We start from the raw sequence: 18,543 nt of genomic DNA on the forward strand, positions 1-18,543 counted from the left end.
GTACTGTTTAATCCAAGGGAAACAAAGAGGAGAAAAGGGCCATGAATAAAAGGATATGGGATCTTTTCTGAGGTCAGTAGAAGCATTTTAGATCAGGAGGTGCAAAGAGAGGCCAGCTACACAAAACATTCCTTCTTGACACACTACTTGGCCAGCAGCATAAAAGTATACCTTGTAATTTGCTCTGCAGAAGACAATGGAATCAAAGTGAAATATCTAAGTGCCTCAAGTTTGTTGATACTCAGTGGATCCCCTCTCCTTGCAGGAGTAGCTGGTTTATGGTTCCTTGGGGAATAAACTGTTCTCCTGGATGTCACTCCTTACCAGGCTCACCTCTTTTAAACCCAGAGAAACACAAGGAGACAGTCTAACAAGTGCAATAGCATTTCAACACAGGCAAAAATGGTATGTGATTTACAGGTCTGTTTGTTTTTAAATACCGACTGACTCAGTTACTGAGACTACTAATTATGCAATCAGTGATTGGGAGTTTAGAGTGGAAAGTAAAAATATTGAATGAATCAAAATCACAAACTTTCTGTAAAATGCCTGAAAGTGTTTTTACTCGTCTCTGCTCGGTAACTGCAGTGGGTTCAGGGTCATTCATGTCATTCCTTGTGCCTTTAAGATACTGTTTCAACGTATAAATGGGTCTGTAGAGACTTAAAGACAGATGGAGAAGAGTACAGTTTCAAAATTTAATCAAATACCTTCCAGTTACCAAGCACAGATGTTCAGGGTCAGGAACACACAAGTGCAGCATTGCTGTAATGTGTCAGGCTACTGCTGCTGCTGTCAGAATAACCTAACCACTTGCAGGTGACTCAGAAGAAGGTGCAAGAGCACCAAAAGGAAAATTATATCATAATTTGCCTACTAAAAATTCTTCAACACTTTCAGTCACTTGCCATAAGTACTCACATACAATTTTGAACTTTACTTTTAAATCAGCGAGTGAGACAATGACAGATGCTCATATTATAATTTATGTGGCCAATGGCTTCTCAAGTTTTGCAAAGGTCTTGGGCCAAGTGATAACACCTGGGAGTAATTTTCATGTGGTAATTGTGCATCATGAAATTCTTCTTTTACTTTTAATTAAAAGGAAATTACAGCCTTTCAACTTCATGAAGCATCCTCATTTTAACCTTAATAAAAAAGATTAGCACAGGTTCTTTATGACATTTTAAAAATGTTTATGATGCTTTTTTTCTTGCCATTTTCTCTAGTATATGTAAATTAATCTTTTTAAGTTTGATTTTTTTTTTTAACGTTTCCTTTAAATAACTGGGAAATCCCATGCAAACACTGATCACTTAATGTGGTTGTGGATTTTGTCCTGTTTTTAGGCTGCTAGGAGCCTCTTGCAGATATATTTTTTTAATATATTTTTATACATTAGTAGGAAGGACTGCTTAAGGACCATGTGATTTTCTGGGGGGCAATCTCACACGAGCATCCATTGGGCATCATCCAGTTTTATATAGGCATCTCCATGTACCTTTTAATCAATGCATGTCCCTCTGACTTTTATGAGCTCTCCTTTTTGTTTTCTCATACTCTTGCATATTTTCTACCTCTCTCCTTTGTCTTTCCCGTTCTCCTCCATTCCAACTCTGTCTGCACGGGCTTATCTTAGCCTTTTAGTTTGTGTACTCCAACTGAGTACCTATACATCCCAAATCTCTTCGTGTTGATGCAGTTGATATGAACTACTCCTTGAGTGTTTACTTCTGTTGTGGGGGCTAGAGGAGGAAGAGCTAGTTTTTGTTACCCCCACAAAAATAATGTTTCTAAGATGAACGGTGTCCACACCAGAAACAATTTGCTTTGTTCGTAACACTTCACTGTATCTCTCCCTAACCCGTTTAACCCCATTTCCAGCTCCATCTGAACACGGAGGGGCGAAGGCTGGTTCGTGGCTGTAAGCAGCTCCTGGAGAAGGCTTCAAAAACAGGGTGAGCTTCGAGCTTCAGCCTGAAAGATGTTTTCAGCATCTCATAGAAAAGCACCACCCGATGTCTCTCGCTCCCTCCCAAACACACAGACAGAGAACATAGCGATATTTATTGAAGGTACCAAAGGCACGAAAGAAATGGAGATGCAGTTTCTGCTCCTGATGATCTGTAATGCCCACGTGTGGACGTCTCAGGGAAGGGGTGAAATCTGGGACCGACATCTCATTTTCTTCTCAGAGCTCCTGCTCACCTTCCCTTCACTCTTCCACACACCCAGGAAAGCCACAGACTGCATTTCACAGCCTCCCGGCGTCGAAAACGAGCAATTCCGCTGAACCTGTCGGCATGAGGGAACAAGTAAAATAAAATTGAGCTACGTTACCCCTTCCTACCCTGACTCTGGGGAAACCACGGAGAGGGGAAGGCACGGGCGGTGCGGGCGCAGGGACCAGCCGCGCTCAGGGGGAAGAGGCCGGGGCCGCGCTGCCCTCCCGGCCCCACGCCGGCTCCCGGCAGGCAGGGCGGGAAGAGCGGAGGTCGCGGCCCCGCTCCCCTTCCCCCCGGCGGCCCCTCGGGGGCGGGCGATGGCGATGGCCGGACCCCACCGCCGCCCTCCCAAGCCGCGGGGACCGCCCGTCCCTGCCCGGGCCGCGGGCCGGGTCCCGCCGGCCTCTCCCCGCCGGCAGCGCCGCATGCGCGGGCGGGGGGGCGAGAGAGGAAGCGGGAGAGCACCAGATTCAAATCGCTGCTCTGGAGGGAGGGGAGAAAACTGGGGGAAGGAGACAGCCCGGGGGGAGTGGAGCGGTGCGGAGGAGGGAGGAGGAGAGAGTGGGAGGGGAGTGTGGAAGGGGAGTGTGGAAGACTCTAAGGGAACGCGGCAGAAGCCGGGAGAGGAGGCACGGCGGCCGGCCGGGGCTGGCAGAGGTGTCAGGGGAAGGACAGGGCGGCTTTGGGCACCCACGGCCGCAGCGCGGGGCACCCGCCCCGGCTCGCCCCCTCGCCGCGCTCCGCCCTCCCTGCCTACGGCGGCACCATGGTGGACAGGGGCCCCTTGCTGACCTCGGCCATCATCTTCTACCTGTCCATTGGGGCGGCGATCTTCGAGGTGCTGGAAGAGCCCCACTGGCGCTCGGCTACCGACAACTATAAGCGGCAGAAGACGGAGCTGCTCAAGCAGTTCCCTTGCCTGGGCCAAGAGGGGCTGGACAGGATCCTGCAGGTACAGCGGGCGCCGCCGGCGCGGGGGCCGGGGCTGGGGCCGGGGGGTGCCGGCGGCAGCAGCAGCAGCAGCAGCAGGTGCTGCCGAGCGCCCTGGAGCGGAAAACCCCGCGCTGAGCAACCAGCCGGGACTCGGCACAGCCCGACCGTGTCTGTGCCTTCACAAAGCCCGGTGCCGAAAAACTGTCCCTCGAGCGGGAGCGTAGGGAAACCTCTTAATCGTTCCTAACTACTTAATGATAGAGCCTTTGAATGGGTCCGCGTTGCCTTCTCTTTCCCTCCGAGTGCTGGAGGAGCTGGGGGTTGATTTCAGCGCTCGCTGGCCGGCCCGGCGGTGCCGCCCGGAGTGTGCTCCCGCCCGCCGCTCAGCCCGCGCCCGTCAATGCGGCTCTTGTTTGAGCACCCGGGGTGGTTCCTTCTGCCTCAATGGATGTTGTGCTAAGAGCAAGGGGAGGCTGAAGCCAAGTGTCTCGATCCTCTTGTGTTTGGTCTGATTTTCTTCCCTTTCTCTTTTTTTATTTCTTCCCTTACTAAATGCCTGGGGGTCCCGGGGGTCAGTCGGGGTAACTGGGAGAAAGGGTGCACGGGTCGCACGGAGGTATGCTCGCAACTCTTGAGCTCTTATACTCCAGGAGACTGACTTTTTCCCAAGCCATAAGGAGTTGATAATCGTCCTGTCGCTCATCTGGCAGAATGCCTCTTCAAAACTAATTATTAATCGATAGCGTGTATAAAATACGTGAGCAATATAAACTTAGTGCCTTCTTTTGGATGTGGAATCCGTTAAAATGTCGTGGTAAGCATTAGTGAGCTATGAAACACAGGCTGCCCAGATATGTGGGGCTCCAGTGGTGAGAATGAGCCATTTGGGACTTTTATTTCAGAAACGTTTATACCGAGTAGATTTTTTTGTTCATTATGTTTTGGGTTTTTTAAAAATTATTTCATTTTCAAATTCACTAAAAGTCCATTAAAATGCTCAAATACAGAAGAACGGCAAAGTGGCTCATTAGTTTTCTTGGTGTAATCGATACTGTGCAAGCTTAGAAGAGTGTAGTTTCTTTATCCTAAAAGTTTGTGGTTTAAGTTCCCTTTCTTCGGTTGGTGGCTTCCTTCTGTCTGCTTCAGATAGCAGAGCTTTCTGGTGGCAGCGTCCTTATTCTTACCATCTTAGTGCCCTGTTAAGTGTCTTTGTGGTATTTAGTGGAACAGGTGGATGGAGGCTTGAAACTGTAAAGAGATGTTGGAAAATGAAAGACATGCTATGTGTTTGAAGTATGTTTTTGCTGTTCTGGAGTCTTAATGAAATCTTACTCTAGATTACATCCCAAACCTAATTTAATGTCCGCAAAAAAACCCTCTTGTTTGGATTGGGATGTGCCTGGCTTGCTTAACTTGCTGCAGACACAATGCAGAGTCTGTATTCTGCCTCGATTTAGGATGAAAATTATGTTGGTATGAGGGAATCATTACGGGATTTTATGTTTGTTTTCTCCCATGATGCGTATCATAATGAATCCTGAAGTGGCAGAAAGTTGGTTTTTTTCTGGGTTTGGGTTTTTTTTCCTTAACCTACAAGATGACAGTGGAAAAATGTGGAGGGCCCTCCCTCTTCCATGTATTAGCCCCTGGTGATACTCTCATACTTGGTTTGAGGTTTCCATCTGCACTTCTTCCAATCATATCCTACTTTCCATGTCCAGTCTTGCTCATCTGGTGATCCCACACAGATATTCTGTTGTCATCCTAAACTCAGGCTGGCCCAAATGTAAATGCCTTTATTTCACTCTTACTAGTAACTGCAAATTTTACTGCCTGCTTTCTTTTAGACTTGTGGTTTTGTGCCTGTTCATATTCAACTTCTATGTAAGAAGTGTTGGGAAAGAAGGAAGTGTGTCACATCTGACAGGGTGAAATCTAACCTAGCTGAAGTGAACTGTGATGGGGGGAATTATGTAAGGACATCAGGATTCTGTCCTGAGTAAGTTGTAAATTATATCAGATATAGTCTTTGTAGTTGTCCTTTCTCAACCACTAAATGCTGCTTCTGTTGGGTTCTGCCGAATTTTTAAAGCATTGCTAGCATCTCTTCCACAAATCTTGACGATCCTCTTATTAAGCCTCCAAATTTATTCTCTTGTAATAAATCCAGAACGTTATTGATTTGAAAAATGGGCTTTTAACACATCCCCACCCATCCTCATCCCGACTTTTGTCTTGTTCCTCTGAGCCTCTTCCTCTAGCTTCTTCCATGGACTCCCTAAACTTGTTTTTGGGATTTTGTGTGGTTTAACTCATTTTTCTGCTGTTGTTTCTTTTTTAATAGGTGAATTCATCTTGAAGCCTTTTCTTTCACTCTGTTTTTGGTCCCCACTGATACTCATGTGACTTTAGAGAGCCATGTTGAGCTTTGCTGTTACTTCTCTGATGTTCTATTTAAGACCCCCATTTAAAACATACCAGATAAAGTTCTTCAGCAAATATCTCCAACTGTAGAATTTTAAATGGGTGTTGGTAAAATGAAAGGATGCCAAGAAATGTTCAAGTTGAACTAACAATACCAATTTTGTTTCCAGAAGCAGCCTGAAAGGTGACAAGGACTGACTTATTCAGAGACCGGTCTCTCTGCTGCCCTTGTTCCCCACCCAGGTTAGCTCGTGTGTTCCTTTGAGCTTAATGCTAGCTGTAAGTGCAATGGAAACTGTTTGGAATGACTACAAAGCCAGATCTGTAGTGTTGATCTAGAGCACTTAAAATGACAAGTAGGTTATCAGCACAGGTTCTCAGCTCACATACAGACCAGCATCTCTGTACCAATAGTTCAACTGATTATTAAGTGGGCTGTGTTTGGTCAAATACTGTCTAAAGTTTATATTCTGTAATAAAAGTTTCACAATGTATTACAGAAGAAATACACCATAATAAATGTTTACTGAAATCTATTAAACACACTTGCAGAAATTTACAAGCTGAGTATTGTAGGATATGCGAAAAAGAAAGCCTTTTCCCTCCATTGAGAAATGTCTAAAAGTAAACTTGCTTAAAAGCAGCTTTTAGGAGTCTCTTGTGTGAAGAATCCATTTGCTTTTTATTGTCGACAGTACCATATTACTTACCATAACTGTAAGAGGTATAGAAAGTACTTAAACAGTTCTTGGAATAAGGCTACATAGACCCTGATTTTAAAGGTGATTCACCCTGGGCAGTGTGTAGGCTGGTTTGTGCCTGTCTATGTTCTGGGTAGAGCTCAAATTGCTCAAATGTAAATGTGGCTGAGATGCCACATTATTCACCTTATTTAAGCCTCCAACGACCCTCAACCACAACTGTATATGGACATAAGGAACTGTGTAATCTCCCATCTCTGTACAATTACTTCGGAAGAGAAATGTCTCATAACTCCTTGGAATATATGCAGAAATTAACATTCTTAGTATTAATGTCACTATATCGTATTTATAATCATTATATAATCTTAAAAGTAGTGTAGCAGCTTTGTCTGTTGATACATTTCTAAGGCTTGTTATTGCCACTTGTTTCAGTGGCCCTAAGTCCTGGGACTCTTTAGGAAGCGCAGGAAAGCAGGGATCCAGTGATGACACCTTTATCTGCTTTGCTGTAGGAGGGAGTTTGGAAGACTGAACCAAATATAAGGTGATTCAGTCGTTTCCCGCTTCTCCAGTTCCTTACTTTTACTCTTTATTGCTCCATCCTGGTTGTGAAACATCAGCTTAATGATAAAGGAGCTATTCATGCAAGGAGGTGCCCTCTTGACCCTCATGTCTATTCACATGAGCAAAGGTTTAAGGTTTGCCTACCCTGGGCCACGTCTTATTTACCGGGAAATCTTTTACTTGCACACCAGAGTCATTGAAAAATGATATGCTTCCCATTGATAAACATCAAGGCTAGTGAAAAGAAAGGGAATCATTTGCAGATGAGTTTAAATGGTTACTTTCAAAACAGCAATAAAATGAAAAGAGAAACTGCTGGCTATGTTTAGGGGAAGCAGACAAACACACTGAGTATGCGAGCAAATAGTTGACATCTTTATTTGAAAAGCGTACGAGACTCTAAACAGGCCTGAGATATAAGTTTAGAAACCTGAATGTTTAGACTTAAAGCTCAGTGCTATGAACAAACATTTTAGTAGGTTTTTAAGGATAGCTTCTAGAATATAAATGGAACATGGTTTATGCTAAAGGAAATAACAGTTAAGTGGATTAATAGTAGTTTCTCCCCTGTTTTTTAAAGTGCCTTCACTTTTCGCAAGTACCTACAGGTGCATTTCCAGCATTTTGGTTTGTGCTTGGAGATGGTGAAGCTTGCTTCTAGATTTGAATGTTCTTGGAATTGATCTTTAATTGTGGAAATTTTAAGAATATTCTATGATTCTGAACATTGTTTCCCACGTTGCTTTACTTTCAGGCTGCTGTCTCAAGGTTTAAATCTATGGGCAATACTTTTGAGAGAGTCTGCAAACTAGTTTTCTTAAAAAATTGAACCAGATTTTCAACATTTAACAGAGATGATGGCTTTTGCTTAGGCTTTGTAGAGTGATTTGGTTTTCAGTGTAAAGTTAGCAGGGGCATCTTTTTCATAACATTTTCCCTTTTTTATGCTCTTCAGGAGGTGCATAATGAGATTCTAGACTTACTTAGGTTTGTTTGTTTGCTCTTTACCTTCCTGATCTCTTCCATTTAAGATATTGAAGGTGGGGTGGATAAATAGGGGACTGAATTAATTATCTGGAATGCCAGTTGACTTGTGTCTTTCAAGGCTAAGCCTTTTTCATAGGCTGAGGAAAGTAAAGCCGAGCATCTTTCAGACAAGGACGAGTGACTGCCAATGAACAAAGTTGTTAACTGTTTCTAATATCTTTCATATAAGAACTTAATAGTGTAAATTAAGGCTTATGCTTGTGAAATAGGTATTCCTAGATTTTAAAATTTATATCTTTAATAATGCATCCTCTAAATTCAGTGGGTATGAACTGAGATGAAAAGTTCACTGTCCACAGCTGACTAAGATGCCTCAGAGTGTGAGACAGAGGTTTTATTGCCACTGCAGCATTAGAAAAGGCACAGAATCATTTAGGTTGGAGAAGACCTCTGAGATCATAGAGTCCAACCTTTGACCAAACACCAACTTGTCAAGTGGACCCTGGCACTGGGTGCCATGTCCACTTCTTTCTTGAACGCCTGCAGGGATGGTGACTCCACCACCTTCCTGGGTAGTCCATTCCAATGCTTAACAATTTCTTTCCACGAAGAAATTGCTCCTGATGTCCAGCTGCATTACCCCACCGCTTTTCTCTGTGTCTCTACACATAAAACCAAATGTAAGCAGGCATGCTTTTCTGTTGTGTTTTCTTTTTTTTCCCTGTTTAACCATTAAATTGTTTGAACTGTCTTGGAACATAGTTAAACAAAGCTGATAGTGCATACACTGCAACTCTGCCGATGGAGCAATAGCAATCGATCAGAAGCTATAATTTTTCTGCTATGGGCTTTTCCTTTTTCCAATTATGAACTTAATCCTGGAGTGTTCCTAGTATGCTGTTCTTCTGTTACCTTAGAACTGAATGTTTGTGTTACCTTTCATGTTACCTTCTGCTACTAGGTGTGTTTTTTGGCAAGCTCTGCTCCAGAGACCATGGCATGCAAGTAGTTTTGCAAGTTATCAACAGCTTGTTCTATGCTTTGGTTCATACTGTATGCATGTATGGTCTTTGCAAGATGCCTTCTGTAGCCAGTGAAGATACAGTGTAATAATGACTTTCTACTGATTTCCTTTCTAAAAACAAATTATTGTTTTCGTTATTAATACTAATTAAACATAATTAATTGTTTTGCTTTTCTCTGAATGTTGTTGACTTTCAGAAGAGTTGTATTCCTTGCTGGTAGTGCAAGTAGATGTCAACACTGTAATCGACAACCTGGAAACAAGCTAGATTTCAAGTGATAGTAAATAATCTGATCAGCTGGGGAGCAAAGGAGAATGCTTTTGCACGTTGGTGCTGTGGATCTGCTGATCACAAAGCCTGTGATTTGCAGAGGTTTTATTTTGTCCCTGGCACTCGTTTCATTCTGTGGATTGAATATATATGACCGTGTGAACATTTCTTCCTGAAGTAGTTTGGAGTAATAGCTTGTCTTTGGGCTTTGTTTAGTCCAAACTGAGCTCAGATCACAAACTGAGTCTGCTCTGTAGTATGTAACAGAATGTGGTGACAGGTAAAGTGGAAGAGTTTCACCTTTCAGTTAAATTAAAATCCCACTTCAGGTCACACCCGAAGCACCTGTGGTGCTACAGACATCCTCAGGAGAGCCACACTTCGAGGCCGATTGAACTTTTAAAATAAGCATGCAGTATGTACTCTGCATTTTTGCTAGCTCTGATTGAGGGGATGCCTTGGGCTTGAAGGAGCTTTGTCTTCCTTTATTTTCTGTCTTGATTCTGTCAAGTCCCTCATCGGCATTGCTGGTTCTAGCATTAATAGATCTTTTCTTTAAAACACCAGGTACTTTAGCAGCGAACAACTTCAGGCTGGCTGTTTGTTTTCTGTGTCTTCCCATCTTGTATTATCACGTCTTTATATTGGAGTTTTTAGATTTTACTCTGTTAGTTATGTACTTGTCAACACTTAAATTGTAGGCAGGAGAGATTGTTCCTAGTAGATCTATTTACAGTCAAATCAGTAAGGAAGTTATTATTTCTTTTTTTTCCCCCTGCATTGTGTTGTGTGAACTTGAGTGGATCAGACACTCTTGGCTGCAAAATAGTTTCTGAAATATTTTTAAATCAAACCTCATACACTGATTTGCTTAAGAGAAATAAATGCAAGTGATAAAAAGGAAGTAAGAAACAAATAACAGGTTGTTTCCTTTTCTAACCTTATGTGTATCTGTAGTGTTTCTTATGATGGACCTATTTTTTTTAACCTCTCTTACAGAATTGATTGCTAGATCAGCCAGTCTATAGGACTAAATTTCTGCCTTAGTGAAAAGGTAGACACAAACTGTGCTTGAGCAAACTGCCAAATACTAAATTGACTTTGTTCTGTGTTGGCATCTTGCAAATACTGTGTAAGCAGTTTCTAACTGCCGAGAAACGAAACCCAAACCTGTGTGTCTCTTTGAGGTTGCAAGAGGTGCAAAAATATCGCAGTTCTCTGAATTCTGATACTTCCTAATAACAGTGACAGTTAACATTTCTTTGGACTGCAAAGTAAGTCATAAGATTGTTAGATAATGGCAGCGAGTGAGTAATAGCTGATGGAACTTGAAAATAATTCTGCAAAGGGTTGTGAATGTCCTGAGGTAGAAAGCATAGCCAGATATGATACTATATGATAGTATTTTTGATGGCCTGGCTAAAATATCAAATGATCAGTGATGACTTCTCTGTGTGACCTCCAAATGCTCATATTGCTTCTCCTCTTTGCTACTCCCAACCTACTCCAAAGGAGTAAGAAAGCTTTGGAGGAAAGTTGCTCAAGAATCATGTTTGGTCCCTCACTAGAGAAACAGTGGCTTGTAAATAGGTTATTTCTGGCTTGTAATGGAAGTGGGGTTGATGAGTCTCCTCCAGGCACCAAAGAAACAGGGGAGGTATTTGGAGCCAAGCAGCTGAACAAAGAGAAGGGGTCGAATCAAGCTCACGGTGATATTGACTTCTCCCTTAGCCTCTCTTGCATTAGTGTGGCTGAACGTTCAACCTACCACATGCTCAGCTCTTACAGTTGCTGTTAACCACCTACAGACTGTAATGCAAATATGTTCAAATCAAGTTAAATAGTTGATCTATGATAACTTTCCAGTTAAGGCTTCAGGCCTGTCTAAGTGGTGTGTACGTGACTGCAGAATGACAGAGGGCAATCAAGGCTTGCCTTGTTGGCACAAGGGTTTTTGAAGGGCACTGGAGTTTATGCTTCACTCTTATTTTTATCAGTGCACTTTGAAAATTTTTCACCTTTTTCACTATCAATTGTCCTTTTTAAAGTACCACCTGCCCTCTTCCAACTTTTTTTGTGGCGTTTCAGGTGGAAGGCAAAGGAAGGGAGAGAGAACAAAAAATTTTGAAGTTGTTTCTGTTTAGCAGCAAACCCAGTAGTCATCTTTATTGTGTCTCTACATTATTTGTTACAGTGATACTAGATTTTCAGGTAGTATCTTAACTAGATTGTGACTATAGGATAACTGTACTTTTCATGAAGTTGTTACATAGTCTCTGCAAGATCCTAAAGCTGTCAACTTGATTAATGAGATGAGAATAGATGTTTTATCTAATATTTAGAGGCAGTAAAACATAGGTCAAACTTTGAGAGTGCCTTGGCTTTATTTGCATGTTTTAATAATGCTTGTTCCGCTCTACTACAATTAGACATTTGGTTATTTGGACAGATGTCCTCACAGCTGGCTGCATCTTGTCTCCTAATGGAGAAACACTGTCATAAAGTAGTTTCACACTAGACGTTGAGTAGGTGCTTTCATCTGAATTCTGTGCATCTTAGAAAAACCGTCTCATTTATTTGAGGTGACTGCAGTTTTTCTGTGGTTTTGTTGACTCCCTTAGCATCTTACTTGTGAGCAGCTTTTAAGCTTGTGGGTTCTCTAATTAAAAATGTAGGAGTGCTTCCTGTGTCTCAGCTTCTGAGATGGTAATAGATGCTGCTGAACAGTCACAGATATCTGTTGCAGGAAATCCGGGCTAGGAAGGAAAAGAGTAACAGAAGACAACAACTGTGGTACTTCTACCAGTTGATTGCTCTTGCCTTTAATACAGTAGCAAGAAGACAAATTGCTTTGGCTTTCATGCATCCTCAGGGATGGGACAGTTGAGAACTGACAGGGCACAGAGTCTTTTAATTACCTGCCACACATCAATACTGTACATTACTCTTTGCCTGCAATTTGTCTTGTGTTAGCTGTTCAGGGGAAACCTGCAAATTTATGGGAAATTTTGTGAAACTGAAAGTGTGCATGGTTTGGTAGTGTTAAAGTGAAAAGATTTTTTCAGTTGACTAAGCTTACTTTTTAACTTACTTAAAATCTTCTACAGGATATATGCAATTTCTAGTTTACAAGTGGGATTTGACCAGGAACTAGATGTGGAACAGGACTGAAAAGATTATTGGAGAATTATTGATGCGGTATCTGTTCTGCTTTCTGTAACTTAGTGGTTAGAATCTCCCTTGGTAAAAAAGCCCCTTCTGTGTATTTATTAGTAGAGTGCCAAATGTATTAAAATAGCAGAAGATTGTGTTCTAGTGCATGTGTTATTTGTGTGGTTTTTAATGTTTTACAATTCCTGAAAAAAAAACGGGGGGGGGGGGGGTTGTATATATGCTGACACAACATTGTTTAAGAAATACTCTAATGCACAGCCAGCTCTTAGCAGCAAACTGATGTCATTGCCAGTCTAATTCACTCCCCAGCAGAAGAAATGGACTAGGCAAACCAAGCTATTACAGGTCTGAGAGTGTCTAGGTCAGACTGTTTCCTAGTCTTTTATCTCAGTTACTGATCACACCTTTCTAGCCTGCCATAACTGTGCCAGCAGATCTCTGTATTTGAAAACATTTGTTCAGAGTCCACTCTTTACCCAAAGATCAGTCTTGAGTTAATCTAGTGTTGAAGAGATTTACAGTAAGTCCCATAAAAACATTTTATTTCAGGTTAAGCCCTGGATAAAGCTAAATACATAATAACAGAAATCGCAAAGCTAAGAGCCTTTCTGTGGCAGGTTTTGCCCTTGTTAGACCTCTTAAGATAAACCCATCACCTTGTTATTCATACAAAGCATCCTGTCCCTGTTGACATTGGAAGTATGCCTTGCCTTTCCTCCTCCTCCTGCTGCCTGATACAGGAATGGGAGATAGACTGGTGTGGTTGAGGTTATGTAAAGTTTTTGGTTGACCCTGGAAACGTGGTTGGTTGTTTGGCTTAACAAGGTGGCTTAGTGAAGGAACTACTCCGAAGAGTTAATAGCCAACAGTGTGTCTTTTTCTTGTTCCTGTTCTGTAGTTCAAAAGTCTACCTGATTAAAAATGTTGTTACAGGCAATACTCTGCTCCACCCAAGTCTGATCACTTTTGGTTTTTTTATTTGATACTGTTGGGACAAGCAAGATTTCTATTCCAGCATGTGTAAGCTCACTGAATTGTCAGACAAGTAAGTTGTTTTACACGAACCTGCCTTTTTTTTTTTTTTTTCTTTTAGTACCTGTTTCTACTTAAGATAGGTTGTTGAATAGGAAATGAGGTGTGTGATAATACTAGCATGCAGCTTCGGCAGCAGCTTCTAACGTCTTCAAACAAACAAGACCTTTACAGTTGTATTGAAATTTGGGGATGAAATACAAAAGTGCTTGTGAAACTGAAAGTCTATGACATTTTCCTCCTAGTGCCTAAGAAATGGAACAGTTTTTAGAGTGTTTTAAACAAGTAGCTTTCTGTCAATTTCTTAACCTGAAGCATATTTTAATGCATGGCTATAAATGGGAGAGAATGTAGTATGCAGTGTTACTTTATGCTTCAATTCACTCACTGAGTTGAAAAGCTTATTGGGCCTCTGTAAGCAAAGCTGTCAAGCTTGGATCACTTGTGTTTTGACTTGTCCTAATTAACTATTCTTATACACTGAGAGCAGGACGGGCTGGGGGGGGAGGGGGTGGTGGGAAGCTTCATTTTAAACTCACTTTCCTCTTCTACATCTCCTGTGTAATATCAACATTTTCTGTTCAGCTCCTCTGCATCTAGTAAATTAATCTCAAGCAACTGTGTTTTTATTGACAATAGGACTGTTTTGGTTTCATTTAAGTCTACTTAAATCAATTGCAACTGAACTGAAATGTATTATTTTGGAAACAGACTGCTGCATGGGTTACCATCTGCTTATGCAATCGGTACCAGCTCTGTTGCAAGAGTCTCTTGCAAACACTGTCTGGTTCTAACCCTGCCTAACTCAGGTCACCAGCTGGTGTGAGGGCTTGATTAAACTCTTGACTCTTCTGCTTCCACTTTCTTATCTCTGAAGTGGGGACAACAGCATTTTCCAAAGCCCTTCTAAAGGGGAGTTGGCTACATTAGTCACCATGTATGTATTCAGATAGGAAGGAAGCCTAATCTGGTATTATAGATTATTCCTATGTCTTAATTTCAGCTGATGCAACATAAAAGTTGTTGAAATACTTTTTTTTTCTTTCCCCCATCCAAGGCAAAGCATGCTGTAAGCATATTGGAACAGAGGCCCACAAAATTAAGCTATACTAGTGAAAGCTGATAGGTTTTATTTCTGAATGAGAATGATTGTGGGCCACTGAAAAGTAGGGACACTCAGCATCTGCAGAACAGCTGCAGTTCTCATGCAGCAATAACCTTTAGCTAATTTGTCTTCAAAACATGTCTGTGGAACTTAGGAAAGTGAATAGGAAACATTTCTATTACTGCATTAATCAAAAGAGCAAGGGAATGCTGGTAAAGCACTGAATATGCTTTTCATCAAAATAGTTTATTAAGTAGTTCATAAAATTGGAATCTAGTCCTGAAATTAATAGGGGGAAAATCCATATAAACTGCTAAATTCTGTAGTCATGATCTGTCAAAAAAGCCAGATGCCACTTCAAAACACTTGGTATTTACATCCATTGCACATAAATCAAAAGGAGAAATAAAATTAAGCAACATTAGTTTGCTGAAGCATAGGATCTGCAAGTATCACAAATAGGGAAGCTTCAGTATTCAATTCTGCAATGACAAAATAGTTCCAGTTAACTTATTTGCTGAATTAAGAGTTTCACTTATTATTTAACTCTGCAGAAAGTCACAAAAAGGAAATAACCTTGTTGATCTCTTTCCATTAATATCCCTCACATTGTTTGTCCTATGAATTATGACTTATAGGAAAATGAACTGTCCATGCTATACATCACATACAAGCAAGTTTTAACCAGTGTGTGCTGTAAAAATATTGACATGCCTCCAAGAGGTTAATTTCCCTACAGATTAGACCTTTTTTTTCCAAAGGAAACAGTAACACCTATTTGTACTGCATAATAGAAGTAGAGTTCCAATGCTGAAATTGTTTTTTTTATGGACTCTTACCACCTAAATCTCAATGACTTCATGTTTCACTCTAAAATAGTTGGGAGGTTATTGCAGAATTAATTAATTCTCTCATCACAGTAGTTTACCCCTAGTCTTCCTTTTTACACATCTGAGCTTGGAGGTCCCTAATCAAGCATGTTGTTATCTAGTGGTTATGTCAAAGAGAAATTAGCAGCAGGACAGCAGTGGTTGGTAGCGAGGGAAAGCTTTATTCATTCAACTATAATGGTTCAATTTGCCAAAACCTCTCAAAATTCACCATGTAGCATCTTACAACTGCTTGCTTTCTGATCAGTGGAGTTAATTTTCACTTTTTCTTCAGGGCTTGATTGCATATTTGATTTCATGGTATAGAAAGAGTAACAAATATTTCCAAAGACCTGACTACTCTGTTTTTCTGTCAATTCACATGACCAATCCTGGCTTGGCCTCAATTTGACTTAGTGAGGAAGTGTGCTTAGGTGCAACCCTGTTTGGGCTGGACATCCTTCTTTGATTTATTCTTGAATTTTACTGCATGGAAAAATGAAGCCTCAGATTTGGACATTCCTTTCGGTAAAGGTAGTTTAGGAAAGCAATGGGAAGTTTCCATGAGGGTGGAGAAAAGGCAAAACATAGAACTCATTGCAGACCATGAAATCAATAAGCATTATCCAAATCATGTCTGGGCAGTCTACAACAGGTTTCCACAAACACTCCTGCACACACTGTGAGGACTTTTCAGAAAACATGTATGTGTATTTTGACTGAAAATGTCTTATACTGCCTATTTTTAAAACACTGTTTTGTAAAATAGATGCTTATGATAGAAAGCTGCAAAGACAAATGTAACTCTTGCATTGCTTCTTATAAAACAAAAGAAGAAAATTATACAACAGTTTAGGTTGGGAAGAGCCTTAAAGTTCATCCAGTTCCAATGCCCTTGCCATGAGCAGGGACACCTTTCACTAGACCATATCGCTCAGATTTGTGTTCTGTTTCCATTGTCAGATGGAGTATTTCCATGCAAAATTTGCTTAATCCAAAGAGGACAGCACTTGTGTTATGTCTGTAGCTGTAGACGTAACACCCATCTGTAAACCTTCAGTAGAATAGCACTTCGTACAAATAAGGAGGGCAAATTATCATTACAAAATCAGTAATCTTGACTTGTACTTCTTTTCCATGTGACCTTAAGATAAGACTTTACAAAGTCAATTAGGACATGCATCCACTTAGTAGAAACGCTAGTATATTCAGTAAAGGAAATTATGTGTATTCTATATGGCTCAGACCTTACTTAAAGACCTTCTTGTTAGAGGTCTGTCAGGAGAAAAAATAAATCAAGCTCATGCTGCAAAAGTATTAGTCTTCTGTTTATCAGTTGCGTTGTTTCTTTCCAAGTAATTTGTTTTCCTCTTCACCATTTATCTCTGGGGCACTCGGATTTGTGTCCATCCTTGAGGAAGAGCTCCTGCATGCCTTTGAATGGAGCCACAGAAAATGGTAAAAGAGTAAACTCTTTCTCCCAACGTCACTCTGAAGAACTCCTTCTCTCTTACTAAGAGAATTTTAGTAGAGGACAAAAATATGCTCCCTGGTGCACTATAGTAGTAATAAGGAGTCCTGATCCAAAATCTTACCTCTAACACGACATTGCAGAAATATTTACATTAGCTAAACTAATCACTGTTAATCTAGATCTTGGTGTAGGCATAGGGAGGTTCTTATACACTGCCATGCTGAATGTTTTGATTAACAGCTATTGCCTGGTTTAGAGCCTGCTCTAATTTGCAGCTTGGTTTCACTCAGATTTTTTTTTGTTGTCGTTTATTCTTATACCAAACAACTGGCTTTTTGTTTAAATGAGTTTTGTTTGTGGTCTTCATTAATCGTTTCTGATACCGTACAAAGAAAGCAACACTATCTCCTCTCACCTTTCATTTTTGCAGTACAACTTGCTTATCTTTAAATAAAATTGATGACAAAACCTATATTGTTCTCAAGGTCAATAAGGTCCAGTTTCAAGATACGGAAGCTTTGAAATTCTCCTCTTACTGCAGGCTAATTCAAGGAGAATTTAAGTTCACAGCATGAACTGAAGTAGAAAATTAAAGAAACTAGATGCATTTTAAACTGTATTTTGCTAGTTTTGTTCTCTTTATAATTGAACTAAGTCAAATGTTTTTTTCCGTGGCTCTCTTCTCCAGGGAGGCACTTTCTGTTATTAGATTGAGAGCCTTTCTGGGAACTACTGTTTTTCTATTAATATTCAGATATTGCAGAAGTTGAGAAGCTAGGAGGGTTAAGTTTGATCTCCACTCATTTGTTTGTCGTACAAGAGATAATCCTCTCATCATTTCAATGGAGATAGTGGAAAATATCCTGGGAAACAAACTTCAAAACTCTCAGTCTTTGTTCTCCATGCCAAGTGACACACAAAAAATGTGCACTTGCATCTTGGGAAGCATCATATCCTCAGGAAAGCTCTCTTGATTAGGTTTATTACTCAGCTGTGACTTTTCCTGCAAAACTCAAGCATGTCAATATACTTTGTGATGTTTGTGTCCACCTTGGAGGGAAGGAAAAGGTGGTGGTGCTAGTTACCACCACTGATTGAGCAGCTAATCTTGCAGAACATTACACAATATTAAGATTGTTTCTCCAGGTAGAAGCAACCCTAAGGACTTTTTGTAGACAGAGTAGAATTCATTGCAGTGATCAGCATTTACATCTATGTGAATTTTTAAAATGGCTAGCACGTGAATGTCTGGTTTTAATTGGGGGGTAGGAAGTAGTGGGTAGAGTGTGTGCAGGGGTAGGAGAAAAAAAATATTCAATATAGCAAATGCTGGCACTATAGAATGCCATAAAATTTTTATCCTCAAGTCTTACATATCCTATTTCATGTTGCTCATGCTTTGTCTAATTTTGATCATTTATTCAAGCAGAATTATTTACCTTTTCTGTTTCTAAACAATGATGTGGAATTAATTTATTCGTAAACTCACAACGTGTTTCCACTGGACTGTGTCCTGAAATTTCCAGACTCATAAATGTTATATTTAAGCCACAATTAGAGTTTTACGTGTCTTTCAGGTTCAGGCACGTAAAAAGACAGTTCTTTACATCTCCTCTAAATTAATGATTTATTGCATGGCCTTCAGATAACAAGCTAAAACTAGAGTAGAGCATATGTCTTCTAAATTTGTATGTAAAAACTTACCCCCCCTTGTCTCTGACTAATGAGAGCTATTTCTGGATAATAAATTGAGATTG

General features: G+C 40.8%; 1 protein-coding gene and 1 long non-coding RNA gene across 2 annotated transcripts in view; one reads left to right on the top strand and one right to left on the bottom strand.

Annotated features, from left to right (window-relative positions):
• Positions 1-1,172: 1,172 nt before the first annotated feature.
• Positions 1,173-2,681, bottom strand: LOC148224261 (uncharacterized). Its single transcript, XR_015802252.1, has 2 exons — positions 2,080-2,681; positions 1,173-1,977 (listed from the first exon to the last, which is right to left on the bottom strand). It is a non-coding gene; the product is annotated as an uncharacterized LOC148224261 (long non-coding RNA).
• A 157-nt stretch (positions 2,682-2,838) lies between these two features.
• KCNK5 (potassium two pore domain channel subfamily K member 5) overlaps positions 2,839-18,543 on the top strand; it is a 35,285-nt gene continuing 19,580 nt past the window's right edge. Inside the window, exon 1 of the mRNA XM_014877270.2 lies at positions 2,839-3,177. Coding sequence (XP_014732756.1) covers positions 2,992-3,177 — 186 coding nt within the window. The 5' untranslated portion in view covers positions 2,839-2,991. The remainder of the gene's footprint in view (positions 3,178-18,543) is intronic.

The sequence above is a fragment of the Sturnus vulgaris genome, chromosome 3 (genome assembly GCF_052056855.1).
Source record: "Sturnus vulgaris isolate bStuVul1 chromosome 3, bStuVul1.hap1, whole genome shotgun sequence".
NCBI lineage: Eukaryota > Metazoa > Chordata > Aves > Passeriformes > Sturnidae > Sturnus > Sturnus vulgaris.